At 41.0% G+C, this 11,654-nt stretch overlaps 2 protein-coding genes across 6 annotated transcripts; one reads left to right on the forward strand and one right to left on the reverse strand.

Annotated features, from left to right (window-relative positions):
• On the reverse strand, positions 1-9,408 carry ofd1 (OFD1 centriole and centriolar satellite protein). Of its 3 annotated transcripts, none has more exons than XM_061841525.1 (23): positions 9,229-9,408; positions 9,050-9,162; positions 8,780-8,968; positions 8,623-8,691; positions 8,516-8,537; positions 8,310-8,417; positions 8,086-8,222; positions 7,828-8,001; positions 7,646-7,752; positions 7,449-7,568; positions 7,149-7,222; positions 6,971-7,062; positions 6,696-6,885; positions 6,161-6,291; positions 5,967-6,078; positions 3,856-4,509; positions 3,571-3,724; positions 3,353-3,444; positions 1,950-2,090; positions 1,728-1,855; positions 1,465-1,641; positions 370-440; positions 1-189 (listed from the first exon to the last, which is right to left on the reverse strand). In XM_061841525.1, the coding sequence occupies exons 2-23, from the start codon at positions 9,143-9,145 to the stop codon at positions 138-140; spliced, it is 3,090 nt and encodes a 1,029-aa protein (XP_061697509.1). In that variant the 5' UTR covers positions 9,146-9,162; positions 9,229-9,408; the 3' UTR covers positions 1-137. The 3 variants fall into 3 exon arrangements, with proteins under 3 accessions (XP_061697509.1, XP_061697508.1, XP_061697507.1); XM_061841524.1 differs by having other exon boundaries at positions 2-189; positions 370-437; positions 1,728-1,882; XM_061841523.1 differs by having other exon boundaries at positions 2-189; positions 1,728-1,882.
• Positions 9,409-9,570: 162 nt separating this feature from the next.
• Positions 9,571-11,644, forward strand: trappc2 (trafficking protein particle complex subunit 2). Of its 3 annotated transcripts, XM_061842085.1 has the most exons (6): positions 9,601-9,679; positions 9,831-9,941; positions 10,011-10,154; positions 10,236-10,322; positions 10,393-10,533; positions 11,200-11,644. In XM_061842085.1, the coding sequence occupies exons 2-5, from the start codon at positions 9,849-9,851 to the stop codon at positions 10,489-10,491; spliced, it is 423 nt and encodes a 140-aa protein (XP_061698069.1). In that variant the 5' UTR covers positions 9,601-9,679; positions 9,831-9,848; the 3' UTR covers positions 10,492-10,533; positions 11,200-11,644. The 3 variants fall into 3 exon arrangements, with proteins under 3 accessions (XP_061698068.1, XP_061698069.1, XP_061698067.1); XM_061842084.1 differs by lacking the exon at positions 11,200-11,644 and having other exon boundaries at positions 9,571-9,616; positions 10,393-10,629; XM_061842083.1 differs by lacking the exon at positions 11,200-11,644 and having other exon boundaries at positions 10,393-10,629.
• Positions 11,645-11,654: the final 10 nt, after the last annotated feature.

The raw sequence follows: 11,654 nt of genomic DNA on the forward strand, positions 1-11,654 counted from the left end.
AAAAAGTGGAAAATTTTTTTTTTTTCTCTATTTTTCATCTGATGCTACAACATATACTCACAAAGTCACGTGTCCATTCATGTATTAATGCAGAGTCTATAAAAGCATAAATAGAAATTGAGCGGCAAACTCGCGGTTCACCAGAAATCGTCGTCGGCGTCTTCGTCCTTGTGCGAATATGCCGCAATGCTGTGGAAACAAAGACGAGAGCTCATTAAGTGTGACTTTTCCTTTTTTTTGGGGGGTGGGGGTGAGGTTATGGAGGGAATCTAAAAAAAAAAAAAAAAGGAAATGAGAAAGTACAAAATAAATGAAATGGATTTTGGAGGATTACATATGTATTATTAAAATGGATGAATCAAGCTCTACCTATTATCTTTCTCCTCAGACAAACTCTTGACCTCTGGGCTCACGTGTTCTTCTTCAGCTCCAGAGCTCTGCTGGGGAAAAAAAAAAAAAAAAAAATCAATTATTTTTGTACAGTGCACAAGTGGAACCGCCATAATTGAACACACCTCTCGATTTGTCCTATTAAAGGCAATTATGTCAACTTGGAGTATTCCAAAAGAAAATTACTCTCGCTCTTTGATGATGCATACAGTCTACATAAAGTCCAATTATTTATATTGTAAAAAAATGGAACCAAAAATAGCACATTATACAGATTCATTAAGTCAATTCTTACCCAATTTTTATTTAAAAAAAAAATTTTGAATCATGGAGGTGATATTCACATTTCTTCAGATGGTGAATTTTGGTTACTTTCTGCCCCTAAACTATAAATCATACTAATAATAAAAAAATTTAATTGTGAAATACTTCGCTCCATATGTGGCAAATATATAAAATAGCACCGCTGTTTTACTGTAATGTTCTTACCTCTCGTACGAGAATAAAAAGACAGACTACAGTACAACAAATTTACCATAAAGTGCACAGCTTTAAAATAAGCTCTTAATGCTACTGTAGAAAAACGGAAAATGCCATATACGAGCTAACAGAAATTAGCATTGCTATTGCGAGATGATCATCACTGGCAAAAATGAATGCAACCTTTACGTTATAAATTAGATCAGTACAGTAGTCAAAAACGTTTAAAACACAACATATGTATAGTTTATAGATATGTGTTGATAGATATTTTAATGCGGCTGAGACATGCTCGCATAGAATCCGGAAATGCCGCGTTGACCTCCAGCTGAGTTGAGTAGGTGGGTACCAAACACAAAGTGAATATGAATTCACAAAAGTACGTCATAATGTCAAGCCGTTTGAAATCCACCAGATTTGCCAGCCTTATGCATCGATTGACTTTTACTTTCAGTCGACAAAATGGAACGACTCAGAAATTAAGCCGTGTCACAGATTAATTTTTGACCTCTATGTTATGCATGAAATAGAAAAACAAATTTGATTGGAGGGGACTTTTAAGGGGAAAAAAAAAAAAAAAAAAAAAAGATTTACCTTCTCTTGTTTCTTCTCTCTGGCTTCCAAGACCATCTTCATGTATTTCTCTAAGGGGTTTTCGCTCAGGACTTCCGCTTCCGGACTCTCAACCTCCTCTCTCTCTTCTTTTTTCTCCTCCTCCTCCTGCTCCTTCTCCTTCTCTTCCTCCTCCTCCTTTTGTTGTTGTTGGAAGAGCTACGCAGCCATACATGCTGTCAGTCAATGACACAACTGACTTAAACAAAAACGAACAAAAATGGAGGGCTGGTCAGTTTAGTTACAGTTTCTCTCTCCAGTCTTTCTGCCTTCTGCTGTTCTCTTTCTCGGGCCTCCTCTTGATCCCGTCGCCTCACTTCTTGCCTTTCTTTTCTTTCTCTTTCCCAAAGTTCCTCCTCATCCACTTTATCCTCTGACGGTGTTGAGTTTCGGGAGGGTTCTGCAAAATAAAATAAATCCCATCATTTGCACATAACAGTGCTTGTCAGCTGTTGCCTGCCACTCACCTGCTCGACCCCGTGAGTCAGCGGCGGGTTCCGGGAGGTCCCGCGGGGCCTGTGGGCGGGGGGCAGAGGGGCCGCCGGGGGCCTCTGAGGAGGAGAGAGGGATGGCAGTGTCCAGGAGAAGCTCTGGAATGTGGCCGGGTTCTAGATGGAGACACACACAAAGGGATCTTTTATGCTTTTGCCCAGTGCCCCTCCTAAACCGGGCCAGAGAAGCAGCAAAGAATACATAATCAGCGGCCCTTCATCTTGGCCATTGTGCGAGGACCTGGTCACTCACGCATGCACGCACGCACTCATTAGAATGGCCAGTACATGATCCCAAACCCCCATACAGGATCTTGTGCAATCTTAAAGAATGTCACAAAATGCCAGCTACATGAAATCATTTTCAATTCAACGCCCAAAAAACCCTCATGAATCAAACTGTAATGCAATTAATTCAAGAGGACATACAAAAGCGTAATTTAACAGTATTTTTTTTTTTATTTAGAGGCTATGAAACAAAAAATTATTTGAAGATTAATTAATTCATTTGAAGATTTTTTATTTGAAAATTAATAAAAAACTATGTAGCTCCAAATTTTGTGGCTATTTATTTATCTCGCAAACAAAACAAAATGTAAATTTTTTTCATCTATTTTGTATGAAATAGAACAAAAACATGTCTCAAAATTTTGTGAGCTTTCATTTTATTTGAGAATTTTTTTTTTTTTTGCATAAACCAATAAATAATTAAATAAATTACAACTTAAGGTTTGAAAATTGTTGAAACCAAAACAGAAACACTTTTTTTTCATTAAAATACCTTTTTTTTTTTAAAAAAGAAAAATTATTTAATGATAACATTATAATTAAAAATATTGTCAAACATTTGTATCTCATTAGAGATGGCAAAAATGAAAAAAATATGTTTATAGTTTGGGAAAGATATATTATTTTGAATTTGGTGGCCACAAGTTTTTTTTTTCCAGGGTTGGTTGCAACAAATGGTGCAAAAAACCCCCCAAAAAGTACATTTTGCAAATAATCAAAGCAAAAAAATCAGTAACATGATACAATTTAAAAAAAAAAAGAACATCCTACAAAGTGTACCAACTTTTTAGGGTTGAATATTTTTCTTGCATATCAAATATAGTAGAAGACGACTCCATCCAACAGCCGTCTTTAATATCTATGAGTAATACGTTGAATCTTCCTCTGAGGCCAGTATTGATCACAAGTTCTGAAGTACAGAGGATATATTTACAGACTGTGTCATCTGTACTCCAAACTACTGAGAGCCGACGATTCAAAGTGCTTTTTGACTTTAATACAAAACCCTTTTTTTTTTTTTTTGCTCTTTGCTGAAAGCGAAACGAACACAAATGGAATAAGTGCTGAGGAGAAGCACAACTTCAGGCTACCTGGTGAAATGCCAGTAAGATCCTCAACGTTGATCCTCTCTGGCTGCGGGGAAGAATGCGAGCTGGAGGAGACTCGTTGTCGACTTGGAGAGCTGAAAGGAAAATAATTCGCTGACAGCTTTCACAAAGTCAGATACATATATGCAAGCATTTCACTGTTTTATCAACAAATGAAGAAAGAAATTAAAATAAAAAGAGCAAGCTGGGCCAGGTGGTACCTGCATTGGTCTCGCATAGTGCTCCGGAGCCGAGGGCTGCGAGGGGGGCTCAGTTCAGGAGAGAATTCACCTGAGCTGGACGCGTCGTTGTGGGGGGCCGAGGGCGGGTGGCTCTCGTGTGACGTGTCCCGGAACAACGGTGATGAAGTGACTTCTGCCGAAGGGCGAAAAATTACATGCTGAAAGCATTTCGTTGCTCAAAAGCCTTTGAACGGAATTGAACGTACTGAAGTTCAACCACATTATGACTTCTGCATTGGGTGAACCTAATGAGGTGCCACTCACTACTTTCTGCTGCATCTCGATGGCGTTTGCTCCTGGCGGGGGAGGATCGATTTATGAACGAGTGCTGCCCGTAAGAGAGGTCGCCATTCCTTGCTGACTGACGTTCAGCTGACGAAAAGCTGCTCGACCCGAAAGACTTTTGAAGTTGATCTTGATAGAAGGTCACTCTGTGCTGAGAAACTGGGAATGCATTTCCGGTGTCATAGGCGGCCGGGGAGGGGGTTCTAGATTTTTTAGGGGAAGCTGGTCTGATGAAGGTGTTTGACAGGTGGCTGGGGAAAGGGTGAACGAGGTCAGAAGTTAGCGTCAGCAAAGGAGAGTTCGCCCGACTTGAAGGCGACGTGGGACGCCTCCGTGAGACGCTAGACCGTGCTGCCCTCTGCTGGTACTTCAAACATTTTTCCTCCAAGCTTTCCGCCTCCCTCTCTAGCTGCCGCATGCGAGCGTTGCACTCGGCCAGCATCTCCAAGTCGGAGTTGGAGTCGCCCCGCACGAGCCGGCCTACATCCGAGACGTTCTCGTAGGCCGCAACGGGCCTCAGCGCCTCTCGGTCGACGTAGATGTCCGGGGGTAGCAGCTTGTCTCCGCTGAACTCCGACACGGCGCGGTCCACCACCGAGGGCTTGGGGTTGAACAGGACTTCATTTTCAAGAGCTGTAGAACAAGAATGAATTACAGAAGCAACCATTAAGAGGATATGACAAAAATACACATTAGCTAGGCTAAAGCAGATTGATGTCCCATCAATTTGCACTAGTATGATATTTAGGCTAGCATTCTAACCTCGTGAGATTGTGGTGAAAGTAGTGTTCAATAACTGCAGTACTAAATACAGTTGTTTATATAAAAAGTGGGTCCATGATTGCAAACATGTTCGATACATGCTGTCGACGCTTTATGTTCCTCTACGCGGGATCATCTTGTGCCATCTAAACCCAGTGACAAACCGCTTTTGCGAACGCCGTCAATAATTTGCAGGTTTTTACTATTTGCAGCGTGGCTCTATAGAGCTCGTGCACCTACGTCACGTGCCTGGCCATAATGACGGTCTAGCAAAGCATTCTACGTCTTATAGCACGACGCCCAGAGTTTTGTCCGACACCGTGAAATATTTAGAAGGTGATAATAAACGAAGGTACGTGGAAAAATGAGAGACACTTGGCACAAAGGACCCATGTTTAATGCCGAAGTCAATGTTTTCGCCGATAAGAGATTGGACTGTTAACCCGCTTCCGCTTGTCTTGGACAACTGGATCGACACATGGATCTGGTGAATAAGTCGGTCTGGACGCATACAAATACTTCATTGCTGGATCTGTTCTCAATCAAGAATAAATCCCACATAGTGATGGAGCCACTCTGATTTTTAAAATACAAATACCAATATTTAAATAAATGACCCCTGGTTTTACACAAACTCGCATTCATTAACTATGATTGGGAAAAAAAAGAGGACAAGCGAGTCGGCTCTTCCGTAGCGTTTCCCGAGAAGTGTTTATAATGCCAAGTTGGCTCATTTCAGAACAATGCGTTAAGAAAAAAATAAGAGTGAGTTGGCTCCTGCGTACACAAACCATGTTGCGGCCACACGTTAAACTTCAGTACACTTCTCCATCACAGACGTTTTTTTTCACATATTGTTCTCAAATGAGTCCAATGCGTATTTAAAAAAAGAAAATACACCGCTGGGATAGGCTTCAGCCCCGGTACACGGAAGCGTGTTGCAGCCACACGTTCACCTACGTAAACATCACTGTGACCGACGGTGACCGGGCATTGTGAATATTATGCTCCGGTTCAATGTCTCCCACAATGTCGAGCAGCTCTTTTAAACTGGCAATATGGCGGCGTGAAAATGGTGACATCACGTGCACGACCTCTATAACTATCCGTCGCCAATAGTGGGTTTACTGTACTACTCTCTTTCCCTGTGGCGCCATGCTGCCACTCACAGGTCAGTCTTGGTACTACACCAGATATTTGACTCAAGAAACATGGCAAAGAGTTGTCTTATCAAGAAACGCTGTTGAACACTTGCCCTTGGCCTGAAGTGTTGACAACCAGTGTAGCAAGTACACTATAAAAAAAAATATATATATATCAGAAGATACCTTGTTGGGTTTGCCGAAGCTGCATTTTGAGGTCCTCGACGTGAGCTGTGGTCCACTGCAGCTTCTCCTCACACTCCATCAGCTGCACATTCAGCTGACCACATCGTTCCACCTATGACAATGCATAACGTGCAAAAATTTTGAGGCCCCAGAACACAAAATGCACCAGAACGTGAGACTAAAACGTCTGTGACCTCCAACTGGAGCTGTTTCTGTAGCACGTGCTTCTGGTTGACAAACTCCTCCTTATCAATTTTGTACGCGCTCTCAAGCTTGCGGAGCTCCACCTGCAAGGCCAGCTGCTCGTCGGAGGGTTTGGCCAAGTCTGAGAGAGAGAGACAGGGATGACGATGCAACGCTAAACATAAATGACTACACTCCAACAGGTTTGTTTATAAAATCTTGAGCTTCCTTTCAGAATCAAGATTTTTCTGGTTTACGATAAAATATTCCCCCAGATGTTGGCGACCGATGACATATAAGATTTGTCAGTATCGACAAAATTTCATTAAACGTTGCAATTTTACAAAATGAAAGTCCAGTAAAGCTCAATTTGAGACTCTTGATGGCATGATTTATGTCATAAGACAGAGAAAATAAGTGTGTTTATCAAATAAAGGAGCATCTGAATAAATTACTGTCAATGGTTTCATCTCGCTCTCGTACTGGATGCCATTTTTATGGAAGTGGAAAATAAGGTTACTGTTGCTCGGTTTATCCGCTGCATACCCGCACTGAGACGCCGGTTCTCATCCTGAGCCTCTTCGAGCTCTTTCTTTAGAAGCTTCACTTGTCCCTGCAGGCGCGCACTGTCTTCTTTCAAACTGGGGAAGTCGCTCATATTCTCCAGCCTTTCCCGCAGCAGCTCATTCTGCTGACGGAGCAGAATCGTCTGCTGCTGTGCTGCATCCAGATCCACCTGCAGACATCCAATATTGCCAAAATTATTCTTGGTGGGTATCATGCAAATCATGATGCACATTTGAACGTCCTATTTCCTTTACCTGCAGCCGCTTCAGCTCTGAACAGGCTTTCTTGTACTCCTCTAATTTGGCTTTGACTGCAGCCGAATCTTTATGGATGCGAATGGTTTCCTCTATACAAGGAAACAAACAAATAAAATAAACACGAGCTCGATGCTAAAAAAGACGTCGAACGACACTGGATGCATTAAAGAGTCACCTTTGTTTTGCTTCTCACTTGCTGTTAGTTGCTCTGCTCTCCTGTTGTAATCCTCCTTTAGTTCCATCTGATAACTGTGGTCAGAAGCACGATATATTGCATTAAAGACCCAAGTCGGTCATATCTAACACGTTTCTATTGTATGAACAAAGCAAAAAAAATGCTTGCAGTTGAGCTTGTTTGAAAATATTGGATAGAAGGCAAACTTTTAAACCATTGAGGAAACCGATGGGACATAACCAGGAAGAAAAAAAATACAGAATAGACAATTTACAGAATCCTTATTGAGCAACAAAGTACCTCGAAAGTTCATTCTTCAGCCTTTGTTCATACATCTCTTCCATGGTCTTCACTGATAGTTCTCGTCGCCTCAGCAGCTCTTCGCCCGTCTTAACCTTCTCTTCGTGTATTTGACAAGTCCTACATTCAGAATCTTTGTTAATGTCATTTACAAGACAATCATCAACAAGAAATTTCGACATTTAAATGATACACACTCTTCAAAAGACTGCATTCGCAACCTCAGCTCATTTTCCCTGTTGCGCAGCGTGTCGATTTCCTTCAGCACCATTTGCCTCTGCATGTAAACATTTCTTTCCTCGATCTGAGGCAATGAATCGTTTCAATCATCGCATCGGCTCTGTTCATTCACAGAAAAATTGCCGGCACGGTTCTTTACCTCCTGCTGCTTTTGAAGCCGCTCGATGGCGTGTTTCTCCCTGGTGTTCAACGCCGTCGTCTTCGTCTCGTACGTTCGCTCCAATTCTTGTTTGAGCTTGTCAAACTCCTTCTGAAGATGCATTTTTTCCTCCATCTTAACCTTTGCAAGTTCAACCTCTTTGAAATGCTGCATCTGAAGGGAATCAGGACAACGGTGAGGCCACATCGGCGACCAAGATATTTGAGGTTTGTTGATTTTTTTAATTTTCCTCAGTACCTTTACGTTCATTTCAGTCTGCATCTGGGATTCTAATTCTCTCCGATAGGAAGCCAGTTTAGACTGGAATGAGAACCACTTTTCCCCACTGTAGTTCACATTTTCATATTCCTTGTCGATCATTTTCATCTTCTCAACTGGGAACGTAAATAAAGAAAGTGCACATTAGGCATAACGCAGATGTACTGATTATTAAAAAATTAAAAAAAAAAAAAAAATCAAACCTAGAGACTCCTCATATCCTGCTGAGCTTGTTGTCTGAGTGTCGGCGTCCCGGTGCGAACTAACAGTCTGATGGTCAGTGACGTGTGACACGAGGTTGATTAAAAAGCCTGATAGGAAAACGTGAAAAATTTCCAAAACATGACATTAATGTACTCGTACTGAAGGCCGCAACAGGAAAGATGGTACATTACAAACGTATAAGCACCTGCGTCATTGATGCTCGAACACTGTAAAAGAACAAAAAAAACATAAAAACTCATATATAATGTACATACATCACTTAAAAACATTTCAGCTGTTAGTGTTTATTACCAAGGATTTGTAAAATGGTGAATGAGGGCTGATTTTAAGAGGCTGAAGGAGGTCACCCTTCTTGGACAACTGCAATACGCAAACACAAATATTACTATACAAAAATTATATGATTCCCAGTTTGGGCTGAAAAGGCTTATGATAAATTAAGTGTCACCTTCTCTTTGCACAAGCCACTCTCGGGGCAGAATACAGATAAGGAGTACTCATAGCCCGAGCTGTGCAGATAATCAGCCACAATGTTGTTGCAGACTGAGACCAAAAGGGAATCTGATCTCAGACATGGTTCTGCTTCACTTAGTCGTGCAGGCTTTAACTCGTGGATGAGTTGGTTTCGCAGCTGAGTCTTAATCAGACCCCCAAATAAAGAGGGAAGGATTAAGACAAATGCAAAGCAGTTATTGACTACACAACAATGAAGGCTTACCTTTAAAGTGTCCAACACGCCCCTGTCCCTCAGCGTTTTGTAAAGCCGCTTCCTCAACTCGTCTGGGGATAAAACATCTTCCCTGGCTGACATCATTTGTGGTATTTATGCTCCTGAAAAGCAAAGAATTAAGCAACTAAATTGACGTGACAACTTCCGGTACACAAGCGTATTCTTACCCAATGTCAACAGTTGTCAATCTTAACTTTCGGTTATTATGACATTGTGAGGAACATCTTCAGGCTTGTTTTTGTTGTTTTTCAGTTGTTTATGTTGCGCTTGGAGACAGAATAGCGTCGAAACGACACAGGAAGTTGTCCTGAAATTCAAATCTGTTAACGGATATTTTTCCTCGAGCGTCGTCCGTCCAACTGTTATGACGTCATTACGTTTTAAAAATATTTTTAAAAAAACATTCATGGCATGCGTAATAGATTAAATCACATAGTATTTGTATGAATACTATTATGTTTTACCACAGAAATAATTAAAATAAAAAAATAATAAAGAATGATCATTTCGTCATCTCCATGCGACATCCGTCACTGATAGCGGAAATAGCAGCAGGTAAACAAATGTTTCGTATATTTAATCACTGGCGAGTTTGCGAATTTTATGATGTTTTTACATGTAAGTATAGTACTGTGTTTGTGCTGACTTTGAAATCCCTATTTTTTTTACTAACCATCTGTGCCTTATGTGAATATGCCCGACATGATGGTGAATCTGTATTTTGGACTGTCGTTTTATTACTGTTTCGCTTGTTGTGGTTCCTCTGCAGAGGCAAGCAGAGTAAATCATGTCTGGCAGTTTCTACTTTGTCATGGTTGGTCATCATGACAACCCGGTGTTTGAGCTGGAGTTCTTACCATCGGGGAAACCTGAATCCAAAGTAAGGTGTACAAATCAATTTGTCTCAATTGTAATTTAACGTGTTGACACGTTTAATTTTATGTCACAGGATGACCACCGTCACTTAAACCAGTTCATTGCACACGCAGCTCTGGATTTGGTGGATGAAAACATGTGGCTGTCAAACAACATGTACTTAAAAACTGTGGACAAGTTCAACGAGTGGTTTGTTTCCGCCTTTGTCACGGCAGGCCATATCCTTTTATGTCTCATTGTATTTCCATTTGTGATTTATGTTCGATTGTGGTCGTATTTTCTTTAATGTCTTGCAATACATATCCGATTCATAATGCTTCATGATGTGCGGCAAGAAGATGGAATCAAGAACTTTTTTAATGACGTTTATGATCTATACATTAAGGTAAGCCACTTGTCGTACAAACTCAGCATAGAGCTTATTTGTATTTATTTAATGTTTTTCTATCTTCCAGTTTGCAATGAATCCATTCTATGAGACCAACGCGCCAATCCGCTCGACGGCTTTTGAGAGGAAAGTGCAGTTTCTTGGAAAGAAACATTTGCTTAATTAATTGCCACATGCACAATGATCTCAACGCAGCATATTTATTAATGTAAATTTCCAGACTAAATTGTTTTTTTTCAAGTGTTTTGTGATTTATCAAATGTACACTCAATTTGCCTATAAAGCATTTTTTCTTGATAATCTACTTACATTCTGTAATTTTTTATTTTTAAAATTTGTTGTTATAGGTTGTACATTAGCCCCTTTATTACTGCCCGTAAAAGTAATAATTATTTCCACAACGCTGTTCCATATAAGCCGCCGGACACTGAATAGGGAAGGAGTTGGCCTTGTTTTATCCAGCATAATGCCGAATGCAGGATGGAGCTTGCGTGTGAAGGAATGCAGGCAAGGGGCGAGGTGGAGGTGTGACACCTGTAATGAATTTCTTCCACCCTGTTTTCTCAAAAATAATTTGCTCTCTGACAAGTAAGGATGGGTGTCAAAAACCGGTTCTTCTGAGAACCGGTTTCCCAGTCATTTACTTCATGATTTTTAATTGTTTGTGTGCTTTCCTGATGATTCTGCCTGGAAGCGTTTTTTTGGTTCTGAGCTTTTTCAACATAGCAAACAGACTAACCTGTATTTCACGTGAAAAGATGATACCGGAGCTGTTTGTAATGTTTACAAATTTGCTTTAATTTCATCAAGCAAATTTCATGCAGTAGAAACATGTTTTGTAATATAAATAATATCTATCCATTCATTTTCTTAGCGCTTATCCTCACAAGTGTCGCAGGGAGTGCTGGAGCCTATCCCAGGTGTCAACGGGCAGGAGGCGGGGTACACCCTGAACTGGTCGCCAGGAAATCGCAGGGCACATGGAGACAGACAACAGCCGCACTCACAATCACACCTAGGGGCAATTTAAAGTGTCCAATTAATGTTGTATGTTTTGGGGATGTGGGAGGAAACCCATGCAGGCACGGGGGGAACATGCAAACTCCACCCAGGCGGGGCCGGCCGGGATTGAACCCGGGTCCTCAGAACTGTTAGGCCAACGCTTTAGCAGCTGAGTCACCTTGCCGCCTAATAACAATATAATTAAAATAACTTGTATTATTGGGTGGTACTTTGATTCATGCTATGGATAATTGTCATATAAAGCAATACGCTTCCGTAAGTACCACAGTTTGTAGAAAGTTTAATAAATTCTTTAAATTTTACATG

The sequence above is a fragment of the Syngnathoides biaculeatus genome, chromosome 14, assembly GCF_019802595.1.
Source record: "Syngnathoides biaculeatus isolate LvHL_M chromosome 14, ASM1980259v1, whole genome shotgun sequence".
NCBI lineage: Eukaryota > Metazoa > Chordata > Actinopteri > Syngnathiformes > Syngnathidae > Syngnathoides > Syngnathoides biaculeatus.

Coding starts and splice junctions, on each gene's coding strand:
- trappc2 (XM_061842084.1), top strand. CDS start 9,849: ATGTCTGGCAGTTTCTACTTTGTCATGGTTGGTCATCATGACAACCCG. Junction 10,155..10,235: donor CCGCCTTTGTCACGGCAGGC/CATATCCTTTTA, acceptor TGTCTTGCAATA/CATATCCGATTCATAATGCT. Junction 10,323..10,392: donor TTTATGATCTATACATTAAG/GTAAGCCACTTG, acceptor TCTATCTTCCAG/TTTGCAATGAATCCATTCTA.
- ofd1 (XM_061841523.1), bottom strand. CDS start 9,145: ATGATGTCAGCCAGGGAAGATGTTTTATCCCCAGACGAGTTGAGGAAG. Junction 7,063..7,148: donor AAGTGAGAAGCAAAACAAAG/GTGACTCTTTAA, acceptor TTCCTTGTATAG/AGGAAACCATTCGCATCCAT. Junction 1,883..1,949: donor TGACTCACGGGGTCGAGCAG/GTGAGTGGCAGG, acceptor TTTATTTTGCAG/AACCCTCCCGAAACTCAACA.